Source organism: Strix aluco, chromosome 2 (genome assembly GCF_031877795.1).
Source record: "Strix aluco isolate bStrAlu1 chromosome 2, bStrAlu1.hap1, whole genome shotgun sequence".
In the NCBI taxonomy this organism is placed as follows: domain Eukaryota; kingdom Metazoa; phylum Chordata; class Aves; order Strigiformes; family Strigidae; genus Strix; species Strix aluco.
The window spans coordinates 100,244,432-100,257,111 of NC_133932.1; the positions used below are offsets into that span (position 1 = coordinate 100,244,432).

At 39.4% G+C, this 12,680-nt stretch overlaps 1 protein-coding gene across 2 annotated transcripts in view; it reads left to right on the forward strand.

Annotated features, from left to right (window-relative positions):
* DIAPH3 (diaphanous related formin 3) overlaps positions 1 to 12,680 on the forward strand; it is a 256,020-nt gene that overhangs the window by 119,692 nt on the left and 123,648 nt on the right. For both annotated transcript variants that reach the window (XM_074815569.1, XM_074815570.1), the window contains one exon: positions 4,556 to 4,657. In XM_074815569.1, the coding sequence (XP_074671670.1) occupies positions 4,556 to 4,657 (102 nt within the window). The remainder of the gene's footprint in view (positions 1 to 4,555; positions 4,658 to 12,680) is intronic.

A 12,680-nucleotide genomic window follows, 5' to 3' on the forward strand; every position in this document is an offset into this window, starting at 1 on the left:
ATCACACATAATGCAATTGTTTTTGTAGCAGGAGCAGTGTATCCTGCAACAGTAAGAAGCTGTCCAGAAAAGGAGGATTCTGAATCACAGAATCACAGAATTGTCTAGGTTGGAAAAGACCTTGAAGATAATCCAGTCCAACCATTAATCTAACACTGACCGTTCTCAACTACACGATATCCCTAAGCACTATGTCAACCCAACGCTTAAACACCTCCAGGGATGGGGACTCCACCACTGCCCTGGGCAGCCCATTCCAATGCCTAACAACCCGTTCTGTAAAGAAATGCTTCCTAATATCTAGTCTAAACATTCCCTGGTGCAACTTGAGGCCATTCCCTCTTGTCCTATCGCTTATTACTTGGTTCAAGAGACTCATCCCCAGTTCTCTGCAACCTCCTTTCAGGTAGTTGTAGAGGGTGATGAGGTCTCCCCTCAGCCTCCTCTTCTCCAGACTAAACAACCCCAGTTCCCTCAGCCGTTAAGACCTGTGCTCCAGACCCTTCACCAGCTTTGTTGCCCTTCTTTGGACACGCTTGAGTAATTCAATGTCCTTTTTGTAGTGAGGGGCCCAAAACTGAACACAGGAATCAAGGTGCGGCCTCACCAGTGCCGAGTACAGGGGTAAGATCACTTCCCTGTCCCTGCTGGCCACACTATTTCTGATACAAGCCAGGATGCCATTGGCCTTCTTGGCCACCTGGGCACACTGCTGGCTCATGTTCAGCCGGCTGTCAATCAACACCCCCAGGTCCCTCTCTGACTGGCAGCTCTCCAGCCACTCCTCCCCAAGCCTGTAGCGCTGCTGGGGGTTGTTGTGGCCGAAGTGCAGCACCCGGCATTTGGCCTTATTGAAACTCCTACAGTTGGCCTTAGCCCATCGCTCCAGCCTGTCCAGATCTCTCTGCAGAGCCTCCCTACCCTCGAGCAGATCAACACTCCCACCCAACTTGGTGTCATCTGCCAACTTACTGAGGGTGCACTCGATCCCCTCATCTAGGTCATCAATAAAGATGTTAAACAGGAGTGGCGCAGAAACGAGCCCTGGGGGACACCACTTGTGACGGGCCGCCAACTGGATTTAACTCCATTCACCACAACTCTTTGGGCCCGGCCATCCAGCCAGTTTTTTACCCAGCAAAGCGTGTGCCCATCCAAGCCACGAGCAGCCAGTTTTGCCAGGAGAATGCTGTGGGAAACGGTGTCAAAGGCCTTACTGAAGTCAAGGTAGACAACATCCACAGCCTTTCCCTCATCCAATAAGCAGGTCGCCCTGTCATAGAAGGAGATCAGGTTTGTCAAGCAGGACCTGCCTTTCATAAACCCAGTCTGGGCTTCCCTCAGAGTTCCAGCCTTCTTTGGATGCAGCCACCTGCTCTGGCGTGGGGTCTTCCAGAGGCTTCAGGTGGGCATCTGCTCTACTAGTGATGTCCATGGGCTGCAGGGGCACAGCCTGCCCTCTCACCACAGGCTGCAGGGGAGTCTCTGCTTTACCGCATTCCCCCCACCCCCCCCTTTCTTCCACTGACCTTGGCGTTTGCATAGGTATCTCCCTCGTCCTCCCAGGTTCTGCTTCTTAAATATGTTATCATAGAGGCACAGCCAGCATTGCTAATTGGTTCGGCCTTGGCCAGAGGCGGGTCTGACTTGGAGCTGGGGGAGCTTTCGAGAAGCTTCTCACAGGAGCCACCTCTGTAGCCCCTTCCCCCACTACCAACAAAACCCTGCCACACACAAACCCAGCACACTCCACCCCTCGCCTCTGTGAATCACATATTTAAGAACTATTATTAAAATCCACATTAATTACACAAGACAATATTCACAAACTTCACTCACATCCACATCAAATCAAAACCAAAAAGAAAACAAAAGAAAATTCCTCACACCAAAATAAAAATATCATTGCAATACTGAAACACAATCCACACAGTTCACCACTCGTCCGTCCACCACGCATACAGTGACAGAAATTCCCATGATTATTCTGCTATCAGGGTTCAGTTCATGTTTTGCTTGTTACCTCTTTGGATTCCTGTCTTTATCTCTCATTCTTCTGCCCCACAGTGGGCACCACAACTCTAAGAGCCAATAAGCTGACATAATGACCAGCAACTACTAAACCAATATAATGAATGATTATAACAAATCCATTGTAATATGCTGTGGCCAGATCTGTTGTTATCTCAATCCTTCAAGCCCCACGCTGGGTGCCAAAAAGGAGTGCTGTTGTTCAAACCTGCTCATCAGCCAAACACAACACAACCCCTTGTTCACCCTTCTCCTCCCAGGGAATGGTAGAGGGAATAGGAGGGTAAAGGGGGACTTGTAGGTTGAGATAAAAACAGTTTAATAATTGAGATAAAATAAAACAATAACAGCAATAGAAATACAAATGGGTAATGCACAATGCAGTTGCTCACCACACACTGACTGATACCGAGCCTGTTCACAGCTAGTGATCCCGAAAGAAACCCAAGATCCTGAAACTGCAATTCCGGAATTAAGAGAACCCTCCTGCTTCCCAGATGACCCTCCTCTATATACTGAGCATGATGTTACACGATATGGAATATTCCATTGGCTAATTTGGGTCCAGTGCTCTGTCTGTGCTCCCTCCCAGCTTCTTGTACACCTGCTCACAGGCAGGACATGGGGAGTTGGAGAGTCCTTGATCTCTTAGCAGCAAGTGTAAACATCAGTGTATTATCTGCCTTCTTTTCATACCAAATCCCATACTGAATCCTAAAGACAGCACTATTCTAGCTACTAAGAAGAAAATTATCCCAGATGAAACCGGGACAGATTGCCTAGGTCTTTTCATCCATTAGAAAAAAGGTTTGATAAATGCTTAGCTACCATAACATGACAATTGTTATAATAGCTAAGGAAATGACTTGTAAAAAGTTAAAAGAAGTAGTATTAAACAAAATATTGAAGCTGCTTTTAAAAGACTTTAACACTTTGGATACATTTGTTCTTTAGTTGCAAATGTAGTGTTGTCACTCTTTAACAAGAGGAATATCTATGCTGCAATCCAAGTGTGCTATTGCAACTTGAATCTGGGGTTACCTTTGAACTGCGTAATACAGGTTCTGAAGATAGTATAGAGCCACTGAGTTGACTACAGGTTTAGAGAGATTTTGGGAGTACTAGTTAAAGAGTTGAATTCTTTTTTCAAAAATTAGGGAAGTATGTCAAGGAAAGCATAGCTATGACTTTTTATCTCTGTGGCCCCAGAGAGATAATATGTATATCCTAAGTGGCTGAATTACCTGTAGAAGAAATTAGGATCTTTTGTGGATGAAATCACGGGTTTTTTTAAGAGTTTCAGATGGAGATCCTGTTCACTAACTTAGGTACATGCTTTTCTGTTGAATGTAAGCCACCAAAGCTATTTACCTGCAGAATAATAAAACAGATTTTGACTTAACTGAAATGTCTGCCTTTTCCATCGAGTAATGGGGAAATGCAAGAGTTTGTCTTTCTGATCCTTTCTTGAAATATGGTAGTAGGTAGTGGAAAAGCTGTGTTTACTAGACCTTATTCAGTGGCAGAAGGATTAAATCTTTATTTCAGTTCAGAATAGTGATCTTGACAGTAGACTAGGGAGTGTTTCAAGAAAGAACACAATCTTTCTTTTGTTTTCTTACTGTGATGGAAGCTTAGCCGCTGTGCAACCTTGAACACAAAAGTCATAAGCTAAGAAAGACAGCAGACTAGAGGGACCCTGACTGTTGCCTAGTAGTTATAGTAGTTGTGTTGGGAAGGGACAGAACTGACCTACAGACTTAAATTATATGCCATAATTAAATGTCTGAGAAGCTGTCTACTTCAAGAACCTCAGAATAGCCGTTTTTAGCCAACCTAGCTGATTGTAATTAGAGTAGGATTCAGATGCCTAAATGTAAGTGTCTATATATAAATGTAGGTGTCTTAAGTGTTCAGGAAGCTCCAGGGAATCTGAGGATTCTTCAGATAATCAGATGAAGGTGACGTGTTTAGATTCCCTTACCTGCGTTCACAAAAAATTCACTTGTGTAAGTGTCCAATCTCCCCATATGGACTCCTGAATTCAGCTGAAGCTGAGTCCCACCTCTGAATTCTTACTTCTGTCAAGTTTTCAGGCTAAGTAGCGTTAAGATTTTGTTTTGAAATACTAGAAAATAAATTATAAATTGTCAAAATACTTTTTGTCTACCATTAATACTTCTTGCTGTCCTTTAGCTGGATATGTTACGCTTGAAATTCTTGTTCTATTTGCTGCTTAGTGTTCTGTTTGCATAGTGCCTATCAAGCATGTTCTTTCTTTAAAGATGGCATTTAAAAAAAGACTACAGAAATGTTTGTAGAATCAGCTAGCAGTATTGAATCACTTGCTTTTTACGCTCTGTTACATTAATTTGTGTGTTGTCTATTTACATTTTACTGTCTTTAGGGAGGAGTGTTGTCTTTGGAGTGTATGGTAATGATTCATATGTAATACCATTTGCCCACAATAATACAGCACTATTGAATCTGAGATTTTTTAAGCTGATTTTATTTTTCTTGATAGAATTTAATAAAACATCTTCCTGAACAAGAACAACTGAATGCATTGTCCAAGTTCAAGAGCGAGTATAAAAATTTGTCTGAGCCGGAGCAGTTTGGAGTTGTGGTGAGTTCTTTTGTTACCACTTTTTTTTTGTCCTTTCCTGAAACCTGGTTTTAATGTAATATTACAGAAACAATACTAGCAGCTTCTTCCTAAATGTGAAGAGGTTCCACACTGGGAGAATGCTGCCTTTTAATCACATGTTTAGTGGACATATCCATGCATGTGGAAGGCATGATTGTTGAAATATTGCTGTTGGAATGATTTGGTATTCTCTTTCTTTAAACAAGTAATTTAGTCTACCAAAAAAAAAAAAAAAATCAGTGGTATTTTCTGTGGCAAAGTCGCAAAGTTTCACTGGGAGATACAAAGTTATTTTTGAATTTCCACAGCTAAAATAGTTTGGCTTTACTTTTGTTTGCATTAATAAATCTTAACTTTTTCAGTGAAGTTTTCTACACTGATGTTTTTCTTTCTATTCTCCATGTAAATGAGAAGAAAATACTGTAGTTATCATCACGTTAACCTATTCTGCCTCCTTCATCTTGGAGCAGGGAAGTTTTGAATAAGTCACTTTTTTTACTCTTTGAATATGGAATCTTATGCATTTGCTTTTCATTGGAGTTCTCCAATCTCTGTCAGGCTCTCTTGTATCTTTTGTTTTATTCTGGCTGGGGAGTAGGCTGAGAAATTCTACTTATTTCCTTAAGGACTGCTGTTGACACAAGTATGAATCTTCTCAGTATAGCTGGTTTTTGGTTTGTGTTTTTTTTTTTTTTTTTCTTAAAATTGCTGGTTTATGCCTTATTTTTTGCTATTCTTTTCAAATGAGGAGAATCAGACTTAAACATGCAATACAAGACTTTCAGGTTTATCTTTTAGGTGAATAATGTCTTGCAGTTGTAGTATTTCAGAGAATTCAGAGATCCCAAGTTAATTTGCTCTAAAGTGATTAAGGGAACGACTAAACTGTCTGACTCCCAATGAAGAGCCTAAGTAGTGAATAAACTGATAATTACTACTTGTGTGATAATAAAAAATTCTATAATTGAAACCTTCTTTTATCCTTCTGGCTTTGAATTCAAAGTCAAAACCCGGTACTCTGAAAGAAACAGCTAGACACTTAGTGAGATACTGGCATGCTGTGACTGTTACAGTATTGTATGTTTTAGTTCAACCCAAGTTAATTACTTCGTTGTTGGCTTAAAGACATTGGGGACATGACTCTATAACATTTCAGGTTCCCTTCACGAGTGTGGCTTGTGGGTTTTTGGTGGGTTTTTTTGGTAGTGACTCTATGGGTTGCTTTTGTGGTTTCTGCAATTACCCTTTTATTTTTAAGTTACTTTGCACTTTTATGTTTTTTGTTCATTCAGCAGTAAGTATAAAATAAATCCTTTATTACCCTTATCTTCTCTTCCAGACTTTAGGTTTTGTTTAGATAGACTACTTTATCTTCTTGTATGTTCTTTCTTTCACTTACTCCAGGCTGATGTCTCAGAACATAGATATTATCACCTATTACTGTGGAGTTTGGTTTTTTTTTTCCTTTGCCTTGCATGTATCCATGAACTATTTTATGAAAACTATATTAAATCTGTTCATCTTATTAAGTGCTTTAACTTAACTGCATAGAATTATCTTCAGTTGATGTTGTTTTGAATGCTGTATTTTGTTGCTCAAATTCTTGATGAAGTATGGTTCTGCTTGCTGAAATTTAAATATGAAATTGCATTTTGTTTTACTATAGTTCTTGTTTTGTACTTGGTTTTACTCAAGTGCAATAAAGTTCCTCCTGAAGTAATTTAACCTTCATATTATTTTTTTTGAGGTTTAATTGATTATGACTGATATTGAGCAATACATCCTATAAAACTTGTTAATGATGAAGATTATCTTTGTGTTTAGAAATGAGTAGTCACATGATACCACACTTGCAATGTGAGACCCATCTGAGATGAATGGGATCTCAGCTGGATGATCATCTTGGTAGCTGACTGTTGACAGAAGGTTGTTTTTTTTGGTGTGTTTTTAAATTTTTTTCTTGGTGCTTTCTCCAATGGGCAGTATAAATATTACTTTAGGACTTAAAACATTTAGCAGTGTTGATTTGTTTTGCAGGTAGTTTTTTCCTACTGAGAGAAAAATACTGGTTTACAGAATATTTTTTTCTAATTTTGGGTTTAGTCTGTGTCGTTCTATCAAATGAACAATGTTTAAGGAGTAGATCATTTGTTTTCAGTGATGTTGATGTAATACTTACTAGTTAGATTTATTAATCATGACTGATACTTTAAATGCAGTAATCTGTTTAATGGATTTTCTTTGACGAACTATCGCCATACCACTGTTCAAGCCTTGCTGCTGAGTGCAGGTGTATATTTGACTTTCATCTGAAACAAAACCCCATGTGTTTGCCATCAACAATGATGCTTTGCATTTCAGACATCTTTCTCCAAAGTCTTTTGTTCTTATGTAGTCTTACCTAGCCCTAGAACATTTCATTATACCTAAAGTATACAATATAGCCTATTTCTCTGAGTCTTTTACATAAGAGATGATAAAGGTGCTGAAACACTGAACTATTTTGCTAATTTATTGGGCACAGAAGAAATTGAGTTCTTGAAGTATATTGATTAAATATCTTTCTACCACACAAGCAAGATGACAATACACCAGAGAACTGTTGCATTCCTTTTTGAATTTCTCTGTGATTCTTGCTTTTTTTTGTCCTTGCAGTCAAGGAGTAAATTGGGAACCACTGGTAAGGTTTTGAACATTGTAGGAATATGATAATTAAACTTACATCACGTATCTTACAAGTTTTTTAAGTATTCTAGTGAAAGAAGAGTTATAATCACAGAAATAATAAATTAGAAATAAATTTTGGGATGTCAAACAATAGTTTAGAATTTTTAAGGAGAAAAATAAAAAGTATTAACTAAATGGTGATTTATCCCAGTTTAAGAAGATAATTTTACTAAATAACAGTTGAGATTTCTGAAATAAGTAACTGGACTTTGGAAGTCATTGTTACACATAAAACCTTTTTTTAACCTCACATTTTCTGTTTGACATTTCTAAATCAGGCCTGGGCAAGTGAATGTTAGCTACAAAACTAATATTTACTTCACTGCATTATTTGTGCTGCACTATGCTATATATCTTTTTGCAAAAGGTTTGTAAAAAAGATTAGGCATGTGTATAAAGAATTTCCTGCACTGTTAGAGCAGTGTAAGGTAATTCTTTTTTTGTATGACAAAGATTGAGGAGGAAATTTTCTGTAGGACAAGTCTCACACTTTAACCATCTGCAGTATTTTTCTGTCTGAAACACCTAATATTCAACACTTGTGTCCATTGATTCATATAGCAGTTAGTTTTCTTTTACGTTTTGTCATCTTCACTTTTTTGATTATCCCAGATTTTGTTGTCAACCAGATTTAAAAATTTTAACTCTTGTTTTCTTCTTAATGCAAACATGTTGGCATTTGGTTTGTCTGTTTTTGTCAAATATTTATCTCCTTGTCGTGGTTTGAACTCAGGTGGTAGCTAATCACCATGCAGCCAGTTGCTTACTCCCCCCCCCCCCCCCCCCGCCCCAGTGAAATAGGGGAGGGACAAAAAAGGGAGAATTTGTAGGTTGAATAAAAAAACAGTTTAGTGATAGTAACAAAACAACATTAACAATAGTAAGCCCAAATGGGTAATATACAATGCAGTTGCTCACCACCCGGTGACCGGTATGCAGCCGGCCCCCAGCAGCGATCCCGACTGCACCAAAGGTCCTGCCGCGCCGACTGGAAGCAGCAATGAGAGAGCACGTGTCTCCTTCATATACTGAGCATGATGGCACATGATATGGAATACTCCAATGACTGATCCGGCCCAGCCCTCCAGCTGTGCTCCATCTCAGCCCAAGGAAAGTTAACTTGGTCCTGCCTGAAACCAGGACACTCCTCAAATTTTTTGACAAGTAGAAACACCATGTACTATTATCTCCATTCATGCTTGCAGTAACTTCTTTCTCTCTGAAATTTTACTTCAAAACTCGGTCCATTGCATATTCTTTACAATACATCTCACCTGTCATTTAGACATTCACTGTATCAGTATATCCAATGACTCTTATCCAAATACAAGTTTAGCTATGTTCTTACTTGTCTTAATCCCTGTTACAGCATTGATGGTTTATTTTTTCCTTGTATTCCACTGTTGATTATGAGCTCATTGCTGGTTTTTATCCATCTTTCTCATGTAAGTAAATTTTCTACATTTTTTTTGTATTTCATTTTCCTTCTCACCGTTTCTCTCTAGAGGTAAAAGTTCCTTATCTTGATTGTGTGAAATTCTTAAAAGTCGGTCTCTTTCAAAACTGCATTGTACAAAGAACTGGTCCTTTCTGTGTATTAAATTCTCAATTGCTTCTTCCAAAGACCAAGGCCTACTAGCCTTGAGTGTATTTATCAGCCCTGTTGTGTCCATTCACTGAAGCCCTGACAACTTCACTGCCTCTGTTTTATCTCATACTTCCATGAAATGCTGGACAATTTCCTGCCAAAGGTTAAAGAGTTTCTCATATTTACTTGCACATAATTATATTGTCCCCTGTTCTAGCTATTATTTGGTGATCTTGAGTTTCAGCTTTCTTTTGACTTTAATAGTTTTGTCTGGGTGACATAGCACGATGTCTGTCTTGACACATGTTGCATGGTCATCAATGTTCCAGTTACAGCTGAGACAGAAACCAATATGCATAGCTGTTTTAGCTGTGTCGTTGGTTGGGTTTTGTTTGTTTTTTCCCTGTTAGTATAACTCTCAGGCTATTGTATGGCTTTGCACGAGCAACAAGGCCTTTCTCTGTCTATGTGAGCTAAGCTAACATCTAACATTGCTTCAGTTCTACTCCATTGCAGTACGTTTTTCATTTGTATTCCAGGTACTGACAGTGTTCTGGCATGAGTCCACTGTTGACTCACCTGGGGACAGCCCTGCTTTTCTTATCTCTTGCTTAGGCCATCTAAAGCCCCCATTTGGCTGCCAAGTGAAGATGCTGATAACTTCAGAAAAAATAATATTCATTTAGATATTCTCTTGAGAGAAGCTTAAAAGGAGAAACACCACCATGGGTTATCTTAAGTATAAAGAACAGGTAAAATAAAGGGATTTGCACCATGGAGATACAATTCAACTTTACAGGAAAAGAACCTAGGGATGTCAAAGCAAAATATGGGTATGTTGAAGAAACAGAAGCTAAAAGTTTCTAGATCAGCTGGTTTATTGGGAAACATGACTTGTAGACTAGTTTTTCAAAAAGAATTTCTATGAACCTTTTTTGATGACAGATTGTCTTCTAAATAAATAGGAAGTCCAAGTTAAATGCTATTCTGAGTTTGGGTTAACAGTTATGTAGGACTTTTGGAAAATAAGAACAAAAAATACAATAGAGAACACTTGCTCAAATACAGCATAATTAAGAATGTGATCCGATAATACAGTGGTATTAATTTTAGGTGAGAAAGGTTAGGGCCTTTTAAGAAATGTAGTGTGAGAAAAGAAATAATATGTGCTTATTTGAGAGACTGCTGGAGAGTTGAAAACTAATCATTGTTCATTATAATTGTTTTTTAATAAAGCTATAATAGATATGTGTGAGTCAACATTTGTTCAGTGCTTTTTGAATGTAAAATATTCAAGTACTAAAGATTATCTTCTATTATTGTTCATTTGTATTAATTAGATCTGAGTCTGAGTTTTTTTCTCTGAGATATTAAAATTATAAGGGTCAGGAAGCACTGATAAGGGCATCTTATTGCTTGCTTGTTTGAAGTAAACTTTCTTCTAAGTTGAAGGATAAATACAAAAGAGAAGTTTACAGTAATCTAAAGCTTTTCAGTTTCAGATTTGTATGGTAAATAACCATAGAAAAAAACCTCTCAGTGTGAGATCTTACAGCGAAAGAAACATGATTTTTACTTATAAAATTTTGATGTAAATTGATTTTTACCTGCTCAGTCTCTTAGAGATTTAATTCACTTGTGCTGTCATACTCACATTCTTCTGAGCGCACCACCATGTGCCTGTCCAAGCAGTCTAGTCAGGATTGCTGATGTGCAGCACTGAGGACAAGGGACTCTCAACACCATATTATGTCTGTGTGGTGGTTTTTGATGGGTGACAGCAAGCTTTCTTGTACAGATCTTTTATATGATTTGAAGTCATCAGTTGCCATGAGGCTGTCTTTATCTCAGAATCTCCTAACTTCAGCTTCTTGTAAATCTTGGCCAGGTTGCTGCCCACTGTTTTCTTTCCCTTGTTTGGAATCTGTTTAAAATACATGCTTAAAGTTTGCTGGTGAGCTAATGGGAAAAGGAGTAATCATAGAATATCTTGAGTTGGAAGGGACCCATAATGATCATAGAGTCCAACTCCCTGCTCCTTGCAAGACTACCTAAAACTGAAACATATGACTAAGAGTGTTGTCCAGCTGCTCTTTGAGCTCTGACAGGCTTGGTGCCATGACCACTTTCCTGGGGAGCCTGTTCCAGTGACCGACCACCCTCTCAATGAAGAACCTTTTCCTAATGTCCGACCTGAACTTCCCCTGACACAGCTTCATTCCATTTCCTCATGTCCTATCACTGGTCACCAGAGAGAGAGTCAGCATCTCCCCCTCCACTGCCCCCCTTCAGGAATTGTTGACTGTGATGAGGTCACCCCTCAGCCTTCTCTACTCTAAGCTGAACAAACCAAGTGACTTCAGCCACTCCTGGTAAGTCTTGCCTTTGAGACCTTTCACCATCTTGCTTGTGCTTCTCTGGACACACTCAAACAGTTTGATGTCCTTCTTGTATTGAGGTGCCCAAAACTGCACACAGTATTCGAGGTGGAGCCGCACCAGTGCAGTGTAGAGTGGGACAGTCACCTCCCTTGACCAGCTAGTGATGCTGTGCTTGATGCACCCCAGGACACGGTTGGCCCTTTTGGCTGCCGGGGCACACTGTTGACTCATATTAACCTTGCTACTGTAACCTGCTAGGAATGGTGTTCTGAGAAGAAATACAGCTCATTCCGTTGACCCTTGTGCTGCTGTGTCTTCTGCTGCTTACACACACATATTTCTGTTAAAGAATGATACAGCAGGAAGAGATCACATTGACCTAATGATGTAGCCAGAGTGAAAAGGGCTTTTGTGAATGTCTATCCTGAATACAGGAAGTGCCACCGAGAAAAAGATGTTGACATAATTTACATTTCAAACAATATTTTCTTAGGGGGGTGGTTGGATACACTATCTTTGGGTTGGAAGCATCATACTTCAGATTACAGTAACCATGCTTTTGTTATGATGCTCTGTTGTGACTGACCCTTAAATAGCTGGGTACCTCTTTTTACTAAAGGTTTTTTGACAACTGTAGATTGCTTAATGAGAATTAAAAATAGTTTAGGAACATCAGTGACTCAAGCATTAAATGGCAGTGATGTAGAGTTAAAGTCTAGTTGACAGAGCAGTTCTGATAAAGAACAGTGGATTCTAATGGATCAGAAGTCAGAAATGTATCAGATGTGTCCTCATTTTGCAGCCAGTAAACATAAATGAAACTGAAATGTAGAAGTACGAATATAGCCTGTAAAAATTCTGCATTTTCCTCTGTTCACCACTGCTGAAGTCCCAGCTGGAATATTACATTCAGATTGGAGGTGTTTAGTGCATTGATTATAAATGTGTGGATCAAAATGGAGACTCTGGAGTGGTGTTCCTCAGAGATTATTACTGAGACCAGCGATGTTTAATGTCTTTGTTGGTGACATGGACAGTGGGATTGAGTGCACCCTCAGCAAGTTTTCCGATGGCACCAAGCTGTGTGGTGTGGTCAACACGCTGCAGGGAAGGCAAACCTCATGAAGTTCAGCAAGGCCAAGTGCAAGGTCCTGCACATGGGTCAGGGCAATCCCAAACACAAACACAGGCTGGACAATGAATGGATTGAGAGCAGCCCTGAGGAGAAGGACCTGGGGGTGTTGGTTGATGAGAAACTCAGCATGACCTGGCAATGTGCGCTCACAGCCCAGAAAGCCAACCTGAT